Source organism: Acipenser ruthenus, chromosome 14, assembly GCF_902713425.1.
Source record: "Acipenser ruthenus chromosome 14, fAciRut3.2 maternal haplotype, whole genome shotgun sequence".
NCBI classification, from domain to species: domain Eukaryota; kingdom Metazoa; phylum Chordata; class Actinopteri; order Acipenseriformes; family Acipenseridae; genus Acipenser; species Acipenser ruthenus.
The window spans coordinates 27,474,665-27,488,983 of NC_081202.1; the positions used below are offsets into that span (position 1 = coordinate 27,474,665).

The 14,319-nt window shown below is 37.4% G+C and overlaps 1 protein-coding gene across 2 annotated transcripts; it reads left to right on the forward strand.

Moving 5' to 3' along the window:
* Window positions 1-6,033: 6,033 nt before the first annotated feature.
* On the forward strand, window positions 6,034-13,589 carry LOC117419686 (keratocan-like). Of its 2 annotated transcripts, none has more exons than XM_034926479.2 (3): window positions 6,034-6,367; window positions 10,852-11,723; window positions 11,856-13,586. In XM_034926479.2, exons 2-3 carry the CDS (start codon window positions 10,865-10,867, stop codon window positions 12,023-12,025), a joined length of 1,029 nt encoding a protein of 342 aa, XP_034782370.1. In that variant the 5' UTR covers window positions 6,034-6,367; window positions 10,852-10,864; the 3' UTR covers window positions 12,026-13,586. The 2 variants fall into 2 exon arrangements, with proteins under 2 accessions (XP_034782370.1, XP_058842257.1); XM_058986274.1 differs by lacking the exon at window positions 6,034-6,367 and adding an exon at window positions 9,260-9,465 and having other exon boundaries at window positions 11,856-13,589.
* Window positions 13,590-14,319: the final 730 nt, after the last annotated feature.

A 14,319-nucleotide genomic window follows, 5' to 3' on the forward strand; every position in this document is an offset into this window, starting at 1 on the left:
CATGTTACCAACTAAGAAAAAATACATTTTCAATAGTTTGTTACAAAATGCAGTACTAATATGAATTATATACAGTATTTCTATGTTGTTCATATGTAAACATTTAACATCTTTCGTTAAATAGACTAAAATATATATGACATATTTGGTATAAGAGTATCATAACTTTGTACGGGGATAAAAAAAAATAATTTTCTGTTCTATGAAGCGTCAGTAACGAGAATCTCTAGATTTCCTGTAAAATCAACTTCAGTGAGTGACAGCTAAGTGGTTAAGCGAAGGAGACTCCTAAATGACTGTGCATATATATTTATATATATATATATATATATATATATATATATATATATATATATATATATATATATATAGGAAACACTTCTCAGATGTTGCCACCGCCGAAGAGAAAAGACGACAAATCCCAAATATATCTCTCAATTATTCATACTACTGTATATTAAATGCTGACGCGTTTCAACATGTTGTCTTTATCAAAGCATATTGCAAGCAGGACTCATAATTAAATGCACCTGGTACACATTGTCATTTAACACCATTATCTGATTACTAGAAATAGTAATTTAGCAATCAACGCATTCAATTCACATTGCATATACTTTACAATCTTATTAAACATTATTGTTGATTCAACATCATGCAATTGTCATATTACACTAATCCTCACGGAAGACCCATTGTCGCAGGATCAAAGGCTCAGCTTGATCATTTTGTGGATTATATTAATTCCGCAAATAGTCATTTAAAATTGAAATATGAATCTGATCCAGATAGAATACATTTTTTAGACTTAGAAATATCTAAAGGTAAAAACAGCACCTTACAAACTACTGTATTCAATAAACCAGTGGATCGGAATTCGTTACTGGTAAAAAGTCAACAAGCACTCCAAATATATTACCCGAGGATATGACGATCGTATTCTTAAAGAAACAATGTACAAAGCTAAAGATCATGATCGAGATACACTAAAAGTGATCTAACTATGTGTTTCACCTCTGAATTTAATTATTCGTCTAACGATATAAAGGGAATATTTTTCAAACATTGGCAGGTACTAAAAAGTGATCATTCCTTGACTTCAATAACAGATAAACTGCCCCATATTGCTTTTAAACATGCACAAAACATTAAAGACAAATTGGTTCATTCATTTATTCCAAAAGTGGACAAAGCAATTACATGGTTATCTAATCCACCAGATGGTAATTTTAAATGTGGCCATTGTGTCCACTGCTCAAATACTGTAAATACTAAAACCCATGATCGGGTAAAAACATAGAAATTCAAGGTTTCATTAACTGTAATACCACAGGAGTAATTTATATGTTAACTTGTCCGTGCGGACTGGTTTACACAGATCAAACGAAAAGAGCCTTCAAAATAAGGGTCTCTGAACATAAAACAGCAATTAGGAACCAAAACCAAGAATACGCAAGAGCCAAACAATATAAAAAAGCTGGTCACGGATGATCTCCACACTCATTACGATTTGTGGGGGTGGAGAAAGTAACTCTACCAGCTTGAGGTGGGAATTGGATACTTTTGTTACTACGTACAGAATCATACTGGCTATTTGCCCTCCAAACATTAAAAATCTCTTAAATGGATGAAATCAGGAATATTTATACCAGGTGCTCAGCTTCAGATCAATCAATTTACACAAATCTACAGACAGTAATGTACCAAAATAAATGTGCTTTAAACAAAGTGATAACATCAAAAAGACAACATTAAAAAGTGAATATACTACAATAATTAATCAAACATGCCTATTTTAACGTAACATGAGCAACCCTGTTACACATAGATAGAATATTAATGTAATATGACAATTGTATCATGTTGAATCGACAATAATGTTTAATATTGTAACGACAGGTCAATTTGGGGCTGCTTGGGACTGGACACTGGGGGGGGGTGGGGCAGTGTTAGTGTATTGTTGTGTGTGTGTGTGCTGTCCTGTCGTCTCCGCCGTTTGTGTGTGTCACCCTGCGTGAGTCTGTGAGTGGAAGCGTGTTTGTGTCTAGGCAGTGCTGGCGCGCTGCCTGGGGTGTCACATGCACAGTGCAGCTGTATGTAGATGGGATCTGTGTTGGCTGCACTGTGATTTGTGTTTGATTCTGCCAACCAGCTGTTTGTGCTGGACCGAGGGTCTGAGCAATTGGACCGTGCGTATATAAATGTATCCCTGTGTGTGTGAGCCAATAGGGATCACTATTTAGCAGCTGCCTGCGTGCAGGTCGGGGTCGTGTTGTGGTTTTCATGTAGCTGTGTGGGAGTGTGTCCTGGAGTTGTCTATCTGAGCTAAACCTTTTAATAAGAGAGCGTCCATTTGCCTGCTGTTACAACTCTTCAATACAAATTAAACTGCATCCTGTGCCGTCTCCATTTCTTCCTGCTGCGGACCAGATATGCCACCGCTATAATATATAGCAGATTGTTAAGTATCTGGAATGTGAATTGAATGCATTGATTGCTAGATTACTATTTCTAGTAATCAGATAATGGTGTTAAATGACAATGACTACCGGGTGCATTTAATAGATCTAATGAGCCCTGCTTTCAATGCGTTCTCAATACCTGTTTTTACCTTGTTTTAATGAATAAAGTATGAATAATTGAGACACACGTTTGGGATATAGACTTTTATTTAGCGGGAGTTGCCATCTTTTCTCTTCGGAAGTGCTTTCTATTTAACTTTTCCTGGGACGAAGCACCTCATGTCTGATTAAATGGACTGAAACATCTCTGTAGTGCCAACATCTATATTTTCTACTATATACATCAGCTTTACAGTTGTGCCTATTTGCTTGGTGCTGGGCAAGGTTGCCCCAATGGTTTCTTGAAACTTGGCTTGTGTTTTTACTATCTCCACTTTAAATGGCTGGGCACTTTTGATAACTTGGCATTTTTTCGCATTTCCAATGTGTTTTTGTTTCAGATAGAAATGGAACCTTTACCTGAAACCTGAATAACCTATCAAAGCTCCTTGTAGAGCTTGTGACACAGTCATGGCCTGCCCCCCACGGCACAAAAGCACTGTGGTCACAGTCCTCAACATCATTTTCCCTTCAAGCCTGCTGCAGTCATGGACACAGCGACCTTGAAGGTTAATGGTTACATTTCTATTTCAGGGAACCAGGGTCATGATAATATGTTATGAGGCGTAGATGGGCCTGTTGTTTCCACCCAGAGAGTGACTTCAGAAAGCGATGAGACACTGTCAATAGGTGGTCGTGGTTCAACGCAGGCTGAAAAACCCTGCTGTTGAACCAGACCTGCAGAGGGCGCATGTGTAGGAGACCCAATGGAAGGGTCAGGAAAGCTGCTGCCATCAAGCCCAGAAGTTTCTGGAACACTGCTACCGTGAGCACTTTGTTGATTCGAAAGAACTAGAAACAGGTAGCTATTCGCTGCACTCTGCCGTCCGACAGAGTGGACAGCATGAGCCTGGAGTCCAAGCACACTCCTAGATATGAGGCTGTCTGAGAAGGCGTGAGCTGGCTCTTCACAATATTCACCATAAGGCTGAACCATTGAAGGTGGCCTGTGACAAGTTCCGTGTGAGCCTCTGCCTGTGCTGGAGACTGGGCACAAATGAGCCAGTCGTCCAGATAATTGAGCACTCTGATGCCTTTGAGTCTCAGTGGGGCCAGGATAGCTTCCATGCACTTAGAGAATTCATGGGGAGCTAAAAAAAGAGGCCAAATGGCAAGACACGGAACTTGCAAGCTGTTCTCTGAAAGGTGAACCGCAGGTACTTCCTGGTTTTATGGGCATGTGAAAATAGGCATCTTTGAGGTCCACTGTGGTGAACCAGTCACCTGGCCTGATTGACATCGTCAACATTTTGAACATCCTTCGGCTAAGATACAGGTTGACCTGTCTGAGGTCGAGGATCAGTCTGAGGCCACCATCCCGCTTGGGCACTTGGAAGTACCTGGAGTAGAAACCTTACTCAAACTGGCGGGGGTCTATCATGCGAATAGCTTGTTTTTGCAGCAGAGCTGCTACCTCCTGAGACACCACAGTGATTGAAGTGCAGTGAGTAGTCGGTCTGAATGATAGTAAACACCCAGGTGTATGTGGTGCACTGACGCCAATAAACCAGATGGCTCCCTGAGAATGGGCCCTGGGCCTGTGGCAGCAAATTACTGTCTCTGCGCAGGGCGGCAGAAGCCATTATCGTCTTTGTTGTTCAGAAAGAAAAGTGTATTTGCTAGTGGTAGCGATGGGGATTTATTTTATGTATTTTTAAAACATTATACCAAGACAGTTGAGAGGATACATTTTATTTACAAAGTGTATCATGACAGGAGCAACAACTATGTGTTACAGTGTTCATCACAATATAGAAATTTTTCAAGAGAAAACTTATTGGGAATGGCAGAATCAGAAAATGGTGACTGAGCACATAGCATTCAACATCAAAAGCTAATTTGCTGAAAACCAGCTGTACAGGGAAAATGAATAATAATTGAAATGAACATGAGAAAGAAAAAAAAATAATAATAATAATAATAATAATAATAATAATAATAATAATAATAATAATAATAATAATAATAATTGAAGCCAGCTGTGATTAGCTACTTTTTCTTTAACATTTAGAACCAGAGTTGAAGTTGAGTGGAGACAGAGGGTATGAAACACTTTTTTATTATGATTGTATGGACTGGGTTACCAAACCATGTTGTTGCCATCATTTTTACTTTTTTTGGAGCTCTAGGATCAATCAGCTACAAGAAAATGGACACTGGTGGGTTGAATGGCCTCCTCTTGTTCAAAACTTATAATTCTATGTTTTTATCTTGGTTAGAACAAAGCTGAGGGATCCAAAAGCTGTTAGCAGTTTTATGTCTTTAGATCTTTTTCTAAATTCCACTAAAATTATATAAGAACATAAGAATTTCAAGAATGAGAAAAGGCCATTCGACCCACCTATGCTTGCTTGCTTTGGTGCCAGCGTGGTCTGTTAGCACTCAGTAGAGGAAAAACAAAAAACCCTAACCAGGCTAGTAGGGGAAATGAAACCTCTGGGAATCCGTGGCTAGACGGACTGCCCTTCCTCCAGACGGCTACCTAAAGTTCTTATTGTGGTCACAGAGAGGGTTATACAATATTTTTCATGACAGCATTCAGTCTATTCTTGAAGGATCTGAGAGTCTCTGCTTCAACAACTCTGTCCAACAGACCAACAACTCTGTCTTACTGTGAAAAAGCTCCTTGTCTCCTCGGCTCTGAATAAGCCTTCAGCTTCCACCAGTGGCCCCTGGTTCTGTGTGACCTGTGAAAAATAATTAGCAGTTACTTTGTTAAACCCTTTGACAACTTTAAATATTAAGTCAAGAAGGAGAGTCACCTCTGACACTCCTTCTTTCTAGGCTAGCTAGATTAAGCACTACTGTCCTTAAAACCAGATTGTTGACCTTTAGATATATAGACACATTTGTTTAGCTTTGATACAAATGATAAAAAAAAGACTTTAACAAAAAAATAAAAGTTATAAACTCTATTAAGGACACCAACATAATTTCCTCGACTTCCCATCAAACCAATAGAAAAACAATGTAAGCAGGTCTAGATAAGAAGGTCCTTTATTTGTGATGTTTTTTTATTCTTTCTTTACCCTTGGTAATGACTGTCTAATCGAGCATTCCCTATTCAAACAACCCATCACCCCAATCTGTTTTCCATAAGCCACAAAATGAAAGCCATCTTTGAAGACAGACGTTTTGAGTTTTTCAATAAACTTTATTTGAGCTGCATTTTAGAAGAACACAAGCTTGTAACTGAATACAAAACAGTTAAGTAACAATGGTCTGTTTAAGAAAACTCCTTGCTTTCCCTTGAAAACCCTTTAAAAAGCACATCTGCCTTACAGTGATACCTTATCTTTCTGCAGTCTAACCTGTTAGTGCAGCTTTTTTTTATATCTCTGGAGACCGACTGACAGATAGATATGCCCTGAAGCAACTGTTTCTTATTAGGTGCGAGTAGAGAGAAACACAGTGGTGCAGAGGTATTGGTGGTATTGAAGTTGGTGTAGGGGTTAAACATTTTCAAGCCACTTGTGAATATATATTAGGGGCTGCATTTGTAACACCCCAGCATGTAGCCTGACTAATAATCAGTGGCCAATCCAAAAACAAGGAAAAAGTGCCCAACACAACTCAATGTAGAAGGTATTGCCTTAGAGAAACATGGTAATAACAATAGATCTATAATCAAGTTTGCTACGCATGTATGGACACCCCAGTGGGTACTTTGTGAGAGACGCTGTCCAAGTACAGGATCAAAACTGCTGAGGAGAAGCATAACTTTGGTAAATACTTTGGGAAACAAGGTAATTTTTCTTTATTTTGTATATTTTGTTTTTTCCATTCAGTAATATTGGTCAGCGTGGAGAATGGGGTCTGTTGGGAGTAAAATGCTAGCATCTGTTCTGAAAACCTTAATTTCTCCTGCTTGGAATTTGTTCAAAAAGTGAACAGCTGGATATGCACTGACAGGTTTAATCATGATAAACATGTAAATACAAAATGTGAATATTTATGTTTTAAATTAAACCATAACTAGATTATACACATTATTATTATTATTATTATTATTATTATTATTATTATTATTATTATTATTATTATTATTATTATTATTATTATGTTATTACTTTTATAATTATTTATTTATTGATCACATATTTGTAGAACTGATCATCAAAAGTTGAATGGTGATTGGAATTGAAACATTATTGTTTCTAAAATAGCTTTTTGTATTATTATTATTATTATTATTATTATTATTATTAGATTTGTAATAGTTTCATGGTCGTTAGTGAAAAGTGAATGCATGGTGACATGAAAATTCATAGTAAGATTGCTTTGTGAAAACTGACCCATTGCAGCAATGGTACCTACAATTAAACTTGTTTAATCTCTGATCTAATTCATTCAAGCTGTATATGAGCTCCGTAATAGCAATTGCATTTAATAGCACTCCATTGTGTAAACATGTTATAAGAATAACATTCCTGGTTTTGACGGGCATTCCAGAAATCAGTTCTTAACTAGTAAAAACATTTTATTTTCAAGTACAGAGATAGACTGTTACAGCGATTTTAAATGAGACAAGCTAATTTGTTAAACATAAAAAGACAAGCCCTGGTGATAGAAGGCTTAATCTTCTACTGATGTTATGAGTCATTCCAAAGCAAAGCACCACCCATGTTCACAAACCATCAGGGGCTTTTTCAGTTATGATGACCTGAATAGGACAACTCAAATATAAAAAATATTATTTTATTTAATTAATATTATTATCATTTACTGATCCATGTTTTAATGAGGTTGCCCATTTTATTATTATTATTATTATTATTATTATTATTATTATTATTATTATTATTATTATTATTATTCTTCTTTTAGAATTCCTTAGTTACTGTGCTCTTTCTCTCACCTGCCACATCTTGAGACTGTCACATGGCCGTCAATTTTCCTTTAAACTCAGTGCTAAAATGTCACACAGTTTCTGTCATCTATTGAAACAGCTGAGTAACAACTTCTCTGTTCTTATTTTAAAGTAGTATTTCATAAATAATAACAGATATATTGTGTAATCCGTAATGAAAAAAACACATAAACAATACTGAGGTTTCAGAAGACTATAAGCATGATGGCATTTCGTCTTGCGGTTTATGACGTACCATACAGTATTTACCTCATCGAAAAATGAAGACCGCAAGAAAAATCATCTGCACAGCGTTCTCTGACTTGTAAGAATTGAAACTTATCTTACAATAAAGGATTGCAGATAATATTGTGTTGCATTGACATTATAAACTAACAGTTTTGTTTTTGATTTCAAAAGAAACGCAGAAATGCATAAGGCCAATCACATTATGAGCTCTAACTTTGTAAAAAGGAAGTACACCAAGCATGTTTCCCCTTTTTTAAGGACAGTTTTAGTTTGTGAATAAGCTTATGTCTTTGCATTACAATTTTGGAATGGTTCACAGACCCGTATTACGTAGCACTAAACATAGACAACCTAATGTGAGGTGGGAGATTCCCAAAAGTTCTAACCTATGTGATGTCAGTTGTTTACGAGAACAACATGGTGTACCAATCTGTCTGATGAGAAAAAGAATAGTCCAATAGTAACTGTGATAAAACTCTATAAATGTGACCATATCCAGATTAGAACTTTTTTGAAGGCGTTGTATAAGTATGAAGTTCTATTGTTCTGATCCAGCCCCGACAACAATATATTCATACAGTCTTACTGCAATAAACAGAGACATAATGCAACATTTTGAACACAGTAACTAGTGGGTTACAAGCACTACTGAAAAGATACAGATTCAGGGAGACAAATACATTCACTCCAAAGTCTGTAAAGTGAACCACACAGGCGTCTCTGAAGGTATCAGGCAAACAGCACCTTTCTGATTGATTCCCTATGCAAATAAAAATAAAACAAAATGGTAATTATGTGTAAAATGATTCTTAATATACATCAACTACCCTTGATAAAAAAAGGTCAGGGTAGGACCTTGACTCTCTATGTAACCCAGTGGGAGAACCAGGACCTTGCCTGACTACCAGCTGTTCCTCTTTACTTTGATCCCCTTTATTCATGGGAATAAGAGCCCTGGAAAATTTGATCCAGATGCACTGGAAAAAACCTTCAGGCATCTAAACTAAGACCATATGACAATTATAAAAACTGCAGCAGTGTTATATAGGGATATAGTATTGATAGTAGATTTTTGGTGGTTAGCAATATGTGATGTGTAAATGACATTGTGTTACAAGATGTGCTGTTATAGAGTAGCAATCTCATCAAAAATGGTTAACCATTTAGGGCCCTGTGCAATGGCTTAAGTACAGTAATCTGTTGCGCATCTGCCCGTCACATATCCGCCCTAACCGTTTATCTGCCATGATCAATCTCTTCAGCAATGTTAGTTTATTATTGAACAGGGAAGATTAGTTCAGAGATTGTAGAGCCCACCAATGTTTTTGTGTTATGTGTTCCGTGCACTGCCATTCCTGGTAGTGTCACATGAGCTGTTCAGTGTGTTGATATTTAAATAAATCCTGCTCACCTGCGGGGCGTATCAACTTCAACCTCCGTCTCGATCTCCTACCTGTCACTCAGCAGCGAATGCACACACCCACATGGCAGACGGCTACTGTGTCACAATCACTAATACCATGTATCTTTCTAAAAGGGATTTAGGGGCTCTCCCTAACAAAAAATGAATCTCAAAACAATAATTATGTGAATATAGTAAATGTTACAGCTGTGTATAATGGTATTTAAAACAGGATTCATTTATCTGGCTTCTTACATATCCGCCCTTACTCTGGTCCACCGCAGTCGGATACGCAATGGATTACTGTACATTTTTTTAGGGTCCAAAGAAGAAGTCATGTTAAGGTCTGTATTGTTCTATTGTTTTATTATAGGAATACTTTATTTTTACATCCCTCTGCTGAGCAATAAAAAAAAATTGCTTCTTTGAATTGGATGTCGTTCAACTGTAAAATGCAACTGCACTGATTACTTCTTGTATGCAAAACTATAATATAGGTCTTTTGCCAGGTTACCTTGGCTCTATGATAAAGGTTAATATACCTAAATACGGTTTACAATCCACATTGGTGTACAATGCGAATAAAAGATTATTTTAAATTGAAACTAAATGATTTTAGCAGGTTTTATTATTATTATTATTATTTTTATTATTATTGTTATTGGCAGCCTAGACAATTAACACAAAATAGATCATGGTGCCGCAGTGACAAGTTATGATACTTACAGGAGGACAGTCAATTCTTGTTAATACAAATTTCAAAGGACCAGCAACAAATTTTGCATTGTACCACTAATTCGTATCATCATTAGTAGCCTATAAGCCAAATGTAAACTGTCCATTTTTATTTAAGTTAGTCAGGGGTGCAGTGCTAAATTGTGCACAATTACAAACCACCTGCACATTAATAGAATAGGTGTGATTTCCTATTCCTATACAGATGTTCAGAATGAGCTGGAGGGGTTAGCAGCACATGGGTGCAGTCTATTGCTCCCAACACATTGGAGAAACCAGAAATGTCATAGAAATTTGTTTTAGAAAGGCTTGTAAGTACACCATGCTTTTAGGGAAAAATAGGTATTTGGTTGTTTGCCTCAAAAATGCATTGAGCACAACTGGCAGTGCATGAGAAAAAGTGGACTGGGAAATGCGAACAACAATTGCAACTGTTTAAAACATGCTTTCAAAAGTTCTTAACAAATTGATGCAATTGTAAGTGTTGCAATGGCCTGCAGCTTTAAGAGCACATGTAATGTATGCAAATATATTTATAAAGATAAAAGTAAAATCACAAATAGAGAAAAAAAGAAACCTGTCATGCAAAACTAGCAACCTTGTTAATGGAAAATGTTGCCAAAAATGTAACAAAATAAAATATGTAAGAGAGACAGGTAAAGCATGATATAAAAGAATACAGAATCACCTATGAAACATGAGAAATAAAAAAAGGAAATAGACCAACAGTTTAAAACTTTACAAAACAAAAAACCTTAACATGAATGACCTAAAATCTGTAGTTTTAGAAGAAACAAAATTACATTATGTAAAATAAAGAAGAATAAAGGAAAATAAATTGATGCATAGGTTCAATACCATTTGTTGACAAGTTAAATAGTTCATCAGACATTAATATAATAACCTTAACATCCTTAACATGTTTCTTTCAGGCTGAGTAGTAACATGACAACTCTTACAAGCTTCTCTGTTCTGCTTCTCTGCTCTGCTTTCAGGCTGAGCAGTAACATGACGACTCTTACAAGCTTCTCTGTTCTGCTTCTGGCCAGTGCAGTCTTTTCTCAGGACATATCTTATGCTGATTTTCTCCAGCAAGTTCAGGCATGTCCAAAGGAATGCAGATGCCCACCTAGCTTTCCTAACGCTGTGTACTGTGACAGCAAGGGGCTAAAACAAATCCCCCAAATCCCTCCGCACACCTGGTATCTGTACCTCCAGAACAACTTGATTGACACTGTTCCTGAAACATCTTTCAAGAATGCCACACAGCTGAAGTGGATCAATCTGAACAGAAACAAGATTACCAACAAAGGGATTGACAAGGATGTGTTTAACAAAATGAGGAATCTGCTTTACCTGTATATGGAAGACAATGAGTTAGATGACGTTCCAGGGCCCCTACCTAACAGCCTTGAACAACTACGTTTATCAAGGAACAAGATCTCAAAAATACCTGCAGGGGTCTTTGATGGTATGGTTAACCTCATCATGCTTGACCTCCAACACAACAAACTTGAGGATAGGGCCATCCCAGAAAACACCTTCAAGGAGCTGAAAAACCTTGTCCAGATCAACCTGGCTAAAAATAGTCTCAAGAAGATGCCTTCTGTCCTGCCTGCCACTATCATGCAGTTATTCCTGGACAACAACTCCATTGAGAAAATCCCTAACAACTACTTCAGCAAGACTCCACAAGTTTCCTTCCTGAGGCTCAACTACAACAAGCTGGTCGATGAAGGTCTACCGAAGAACATCTTTAATGTCTCCACCATGCTAGACCTGCAGTTGTCTCACAACCAGCTCACCAAGGTGCCCCTCACCCACCCAAGCCTTCAGCATCTCCACCTTGACCACAATAAGATCAAAAGTAAGACAAATCCAATGTTATATTAAGGAAATGTAAACTGTTCCCATAAAACATACATCAAGGGGAAATGAATGCAACAGAGCTAAAATACTATAACAAGCTAATTCAATTGCAATGTTCTTGTAATTGCAGGTGTTAATGGAACCATGATCTGCCCCATGCCCATTGGCACTATTGATGACTACTTCCATGAAAAAACACCTAATCTCCGCTACCTTCGCCTCGATGGAAATGAAATAAGACCCCCGATTCCCATGGACCTGATGATGTGCTTCAGACGTCTGCAGGCTGTAGTTATCTAAGCCAGAGCTGAATCCTCAAACAAATGGTGTTCTTTCAGGGTTTAAGGGAGGATCCACAAGGCTTTTACAGTCTATTTGGACCCAATGTGACTGTGCAAATACTGAACTAGCAGAACCTTGTTCCAGTGTTTACTAGGATTTATGTTTTAAAAACAAGAGCAAGTGCCAGGTTATCTATTTGCAATATAGTCATATAGAGGCTTTGGATGCTCATAAATTGAAAAAATGATATTTGTGACCACTTATCTGTATGCTTAAAGTAAATCTTCCAAATGAATGAAATGCTCAGAATGCAAGTTTTGCAGACCCAGAAATGTTTTTGTTGTTGTTGTTGTTTTTAATCTATGCTTGGTGATTTTTTGAGTATGGCACAGGTTATTTAAGAAAGTAAAGTTTACTTACCACCTGCCTTCTAGGGAATGTGCATCAATTGGGACAGCAAAGATATATCCAAGGGCCCTCTGTGAAAATTGTATTTATAACTGTTTATATTGGATTGGTTTACTCTTTTGACAACTCAGCATTACCCAATCAGTAAATTGTAATTTGTAACTCAAAGGTTGATAGATACAAAATAAAAAGTTTTTTAGCTGGAAAAATATGTTTTATCTAAAAATAGGATGATATTGAATTAGTGTATTATGCATGTTTTTTATCATTTAAAATATGATGTATAAAACTCAACATTTGCACATATGGTTTGTATAATTGTGTAAATGAATGGTGATTTTTGATTTTATAAAATGCTGCAGTCTAGCCAAATGTACTCCCCCCCCAAGTCTAATAAAAAGGTAACAAAAAAGTTCAGTTTACTTATTCTTTTATTACTTTATTTAGCCATCTTCAGAAGATGAAAATAAATACCACTGTAGAAAATACAACATACTGTATTGCACTGTTCATAAACAAGATACTTATTTTACGTATGTACAGTAATAATCTCAAAGATTATTACTGTACATACGTAAAATTAAACTCCATAGCATGTACATCAGAACCCCAGAGTTATGAACACCACACTTACTGACTGGTCAACCAAACACACCACTTGATAATGGGCCACTTGATTAAATTATATTCCAATGCAGTGGTGTGTCATGGTTCTGGAGCACCATTCCACTTCAAGTTTAACAGGCAAACTGATATATATATATAACTGTGTCTCACGTATGCTGGGAAGCCCTGTGCTGATAGAGGCAAGCCTCTCACCTGCGCAAATGCCTAAGGATGGGAGTGATCCACAGTCATCAGGTGGTGATGACAGATGCATTCAACTGGGGTTGGGGTGTGGTCTGGGCAGGCACGGGTCCTGGTCGGGTCGATGGACATCCCTGCACATAAATGGGTTGGAGCTGTGACTGGTTCACCTCGCTCTCCAGCATTTTCTCCCAGTGCTCCAGACGAGACATGTCCTTGAACCGACTCGAGCTATTGAGAAGTATGAATGTACTTCCCTATTTGTAAATGTGATACAATCGGTAATTCATTTAATGTTTATAGCAATTGAGTGTGTACTATTATCAGTATATTTTATATTATGAGAAAGTATGTTGTCCTATTTTTGTATATATGTATATTAAAGAAAATATGTATTGCAGTGCAGGATAGTGCAGGTCCTGGAAGTCAAGACTGAGCCTGTGTTGTGTCTGTTTTATACAGGATTAAATAAATCATTTTTTCATTGAGTATTCGTATCGTCACATTCTTCTAAAAACACAATGCAAAGTAACCACCACACCACCCATTCATCACCCCCCATTGTCACCGAATCGACCCATGTGACACAAGCCCTGGACTTTAACCACTGGACCACACTGCCTCCTAAGGCATTAGGCACAAGGGTCCTTGAGGTTGCACGCTCACACCACAAAGATTAGTTTGGTGGTAGCGAGACATCCCTCATCTGCTGTCCGCTCATGCTCCCTCGCGACGACTCTGATATACTTTTCCAAAAGTATTGTTGTTGGTCGTCTTCGAATTGAAAGGGAACGATAGGTTACGGATGTAACCCCGGTTCCCTGAAAGAGAAGACGACCACCAAACCTTGTGAGGTTGCATCACTCGCATTCGCGGGTTCGATGCAAAAGAGAATGTGATCTCCGCGGAGTGAGTATTTAATCCCTCGATAGGCGGGACCGAGGACGTCACTCTGCAGCTCTGACATAAAATGCTCAGTAAATACCTGACCTGTGGCAGGCATATCCCACAAGTATTGTTGTTGGTCGTCTTCTCGTTTAACGTGGCACTGTTACATAGACTACATTTCAGTTTAATTAAAAAAAAAAAAAAAAAAA

Coding starts and splice junctions, on each gene's coding strand:
- LOC117419686 (XM_058986274.1), top strand. CDS start 9,320: ATGTTACAGCTGTGTATAATGGTATTTAAAACAGGATTCATTTATCTG. Junction 9,466..10,851: donor AAAGAAGAAGTCATGTTAAG/GTCTGTATTGTT, acceptor CTCTGCTTTCAG/GCTGAGCAGTAACATGACGA. Junction 11,724..11,855: donor TGACCACAATAAGATCAAAA/GTAAGACAAATC, acceptor TTGTAATTGCAG/GTGTTAATGGAACCATGATC.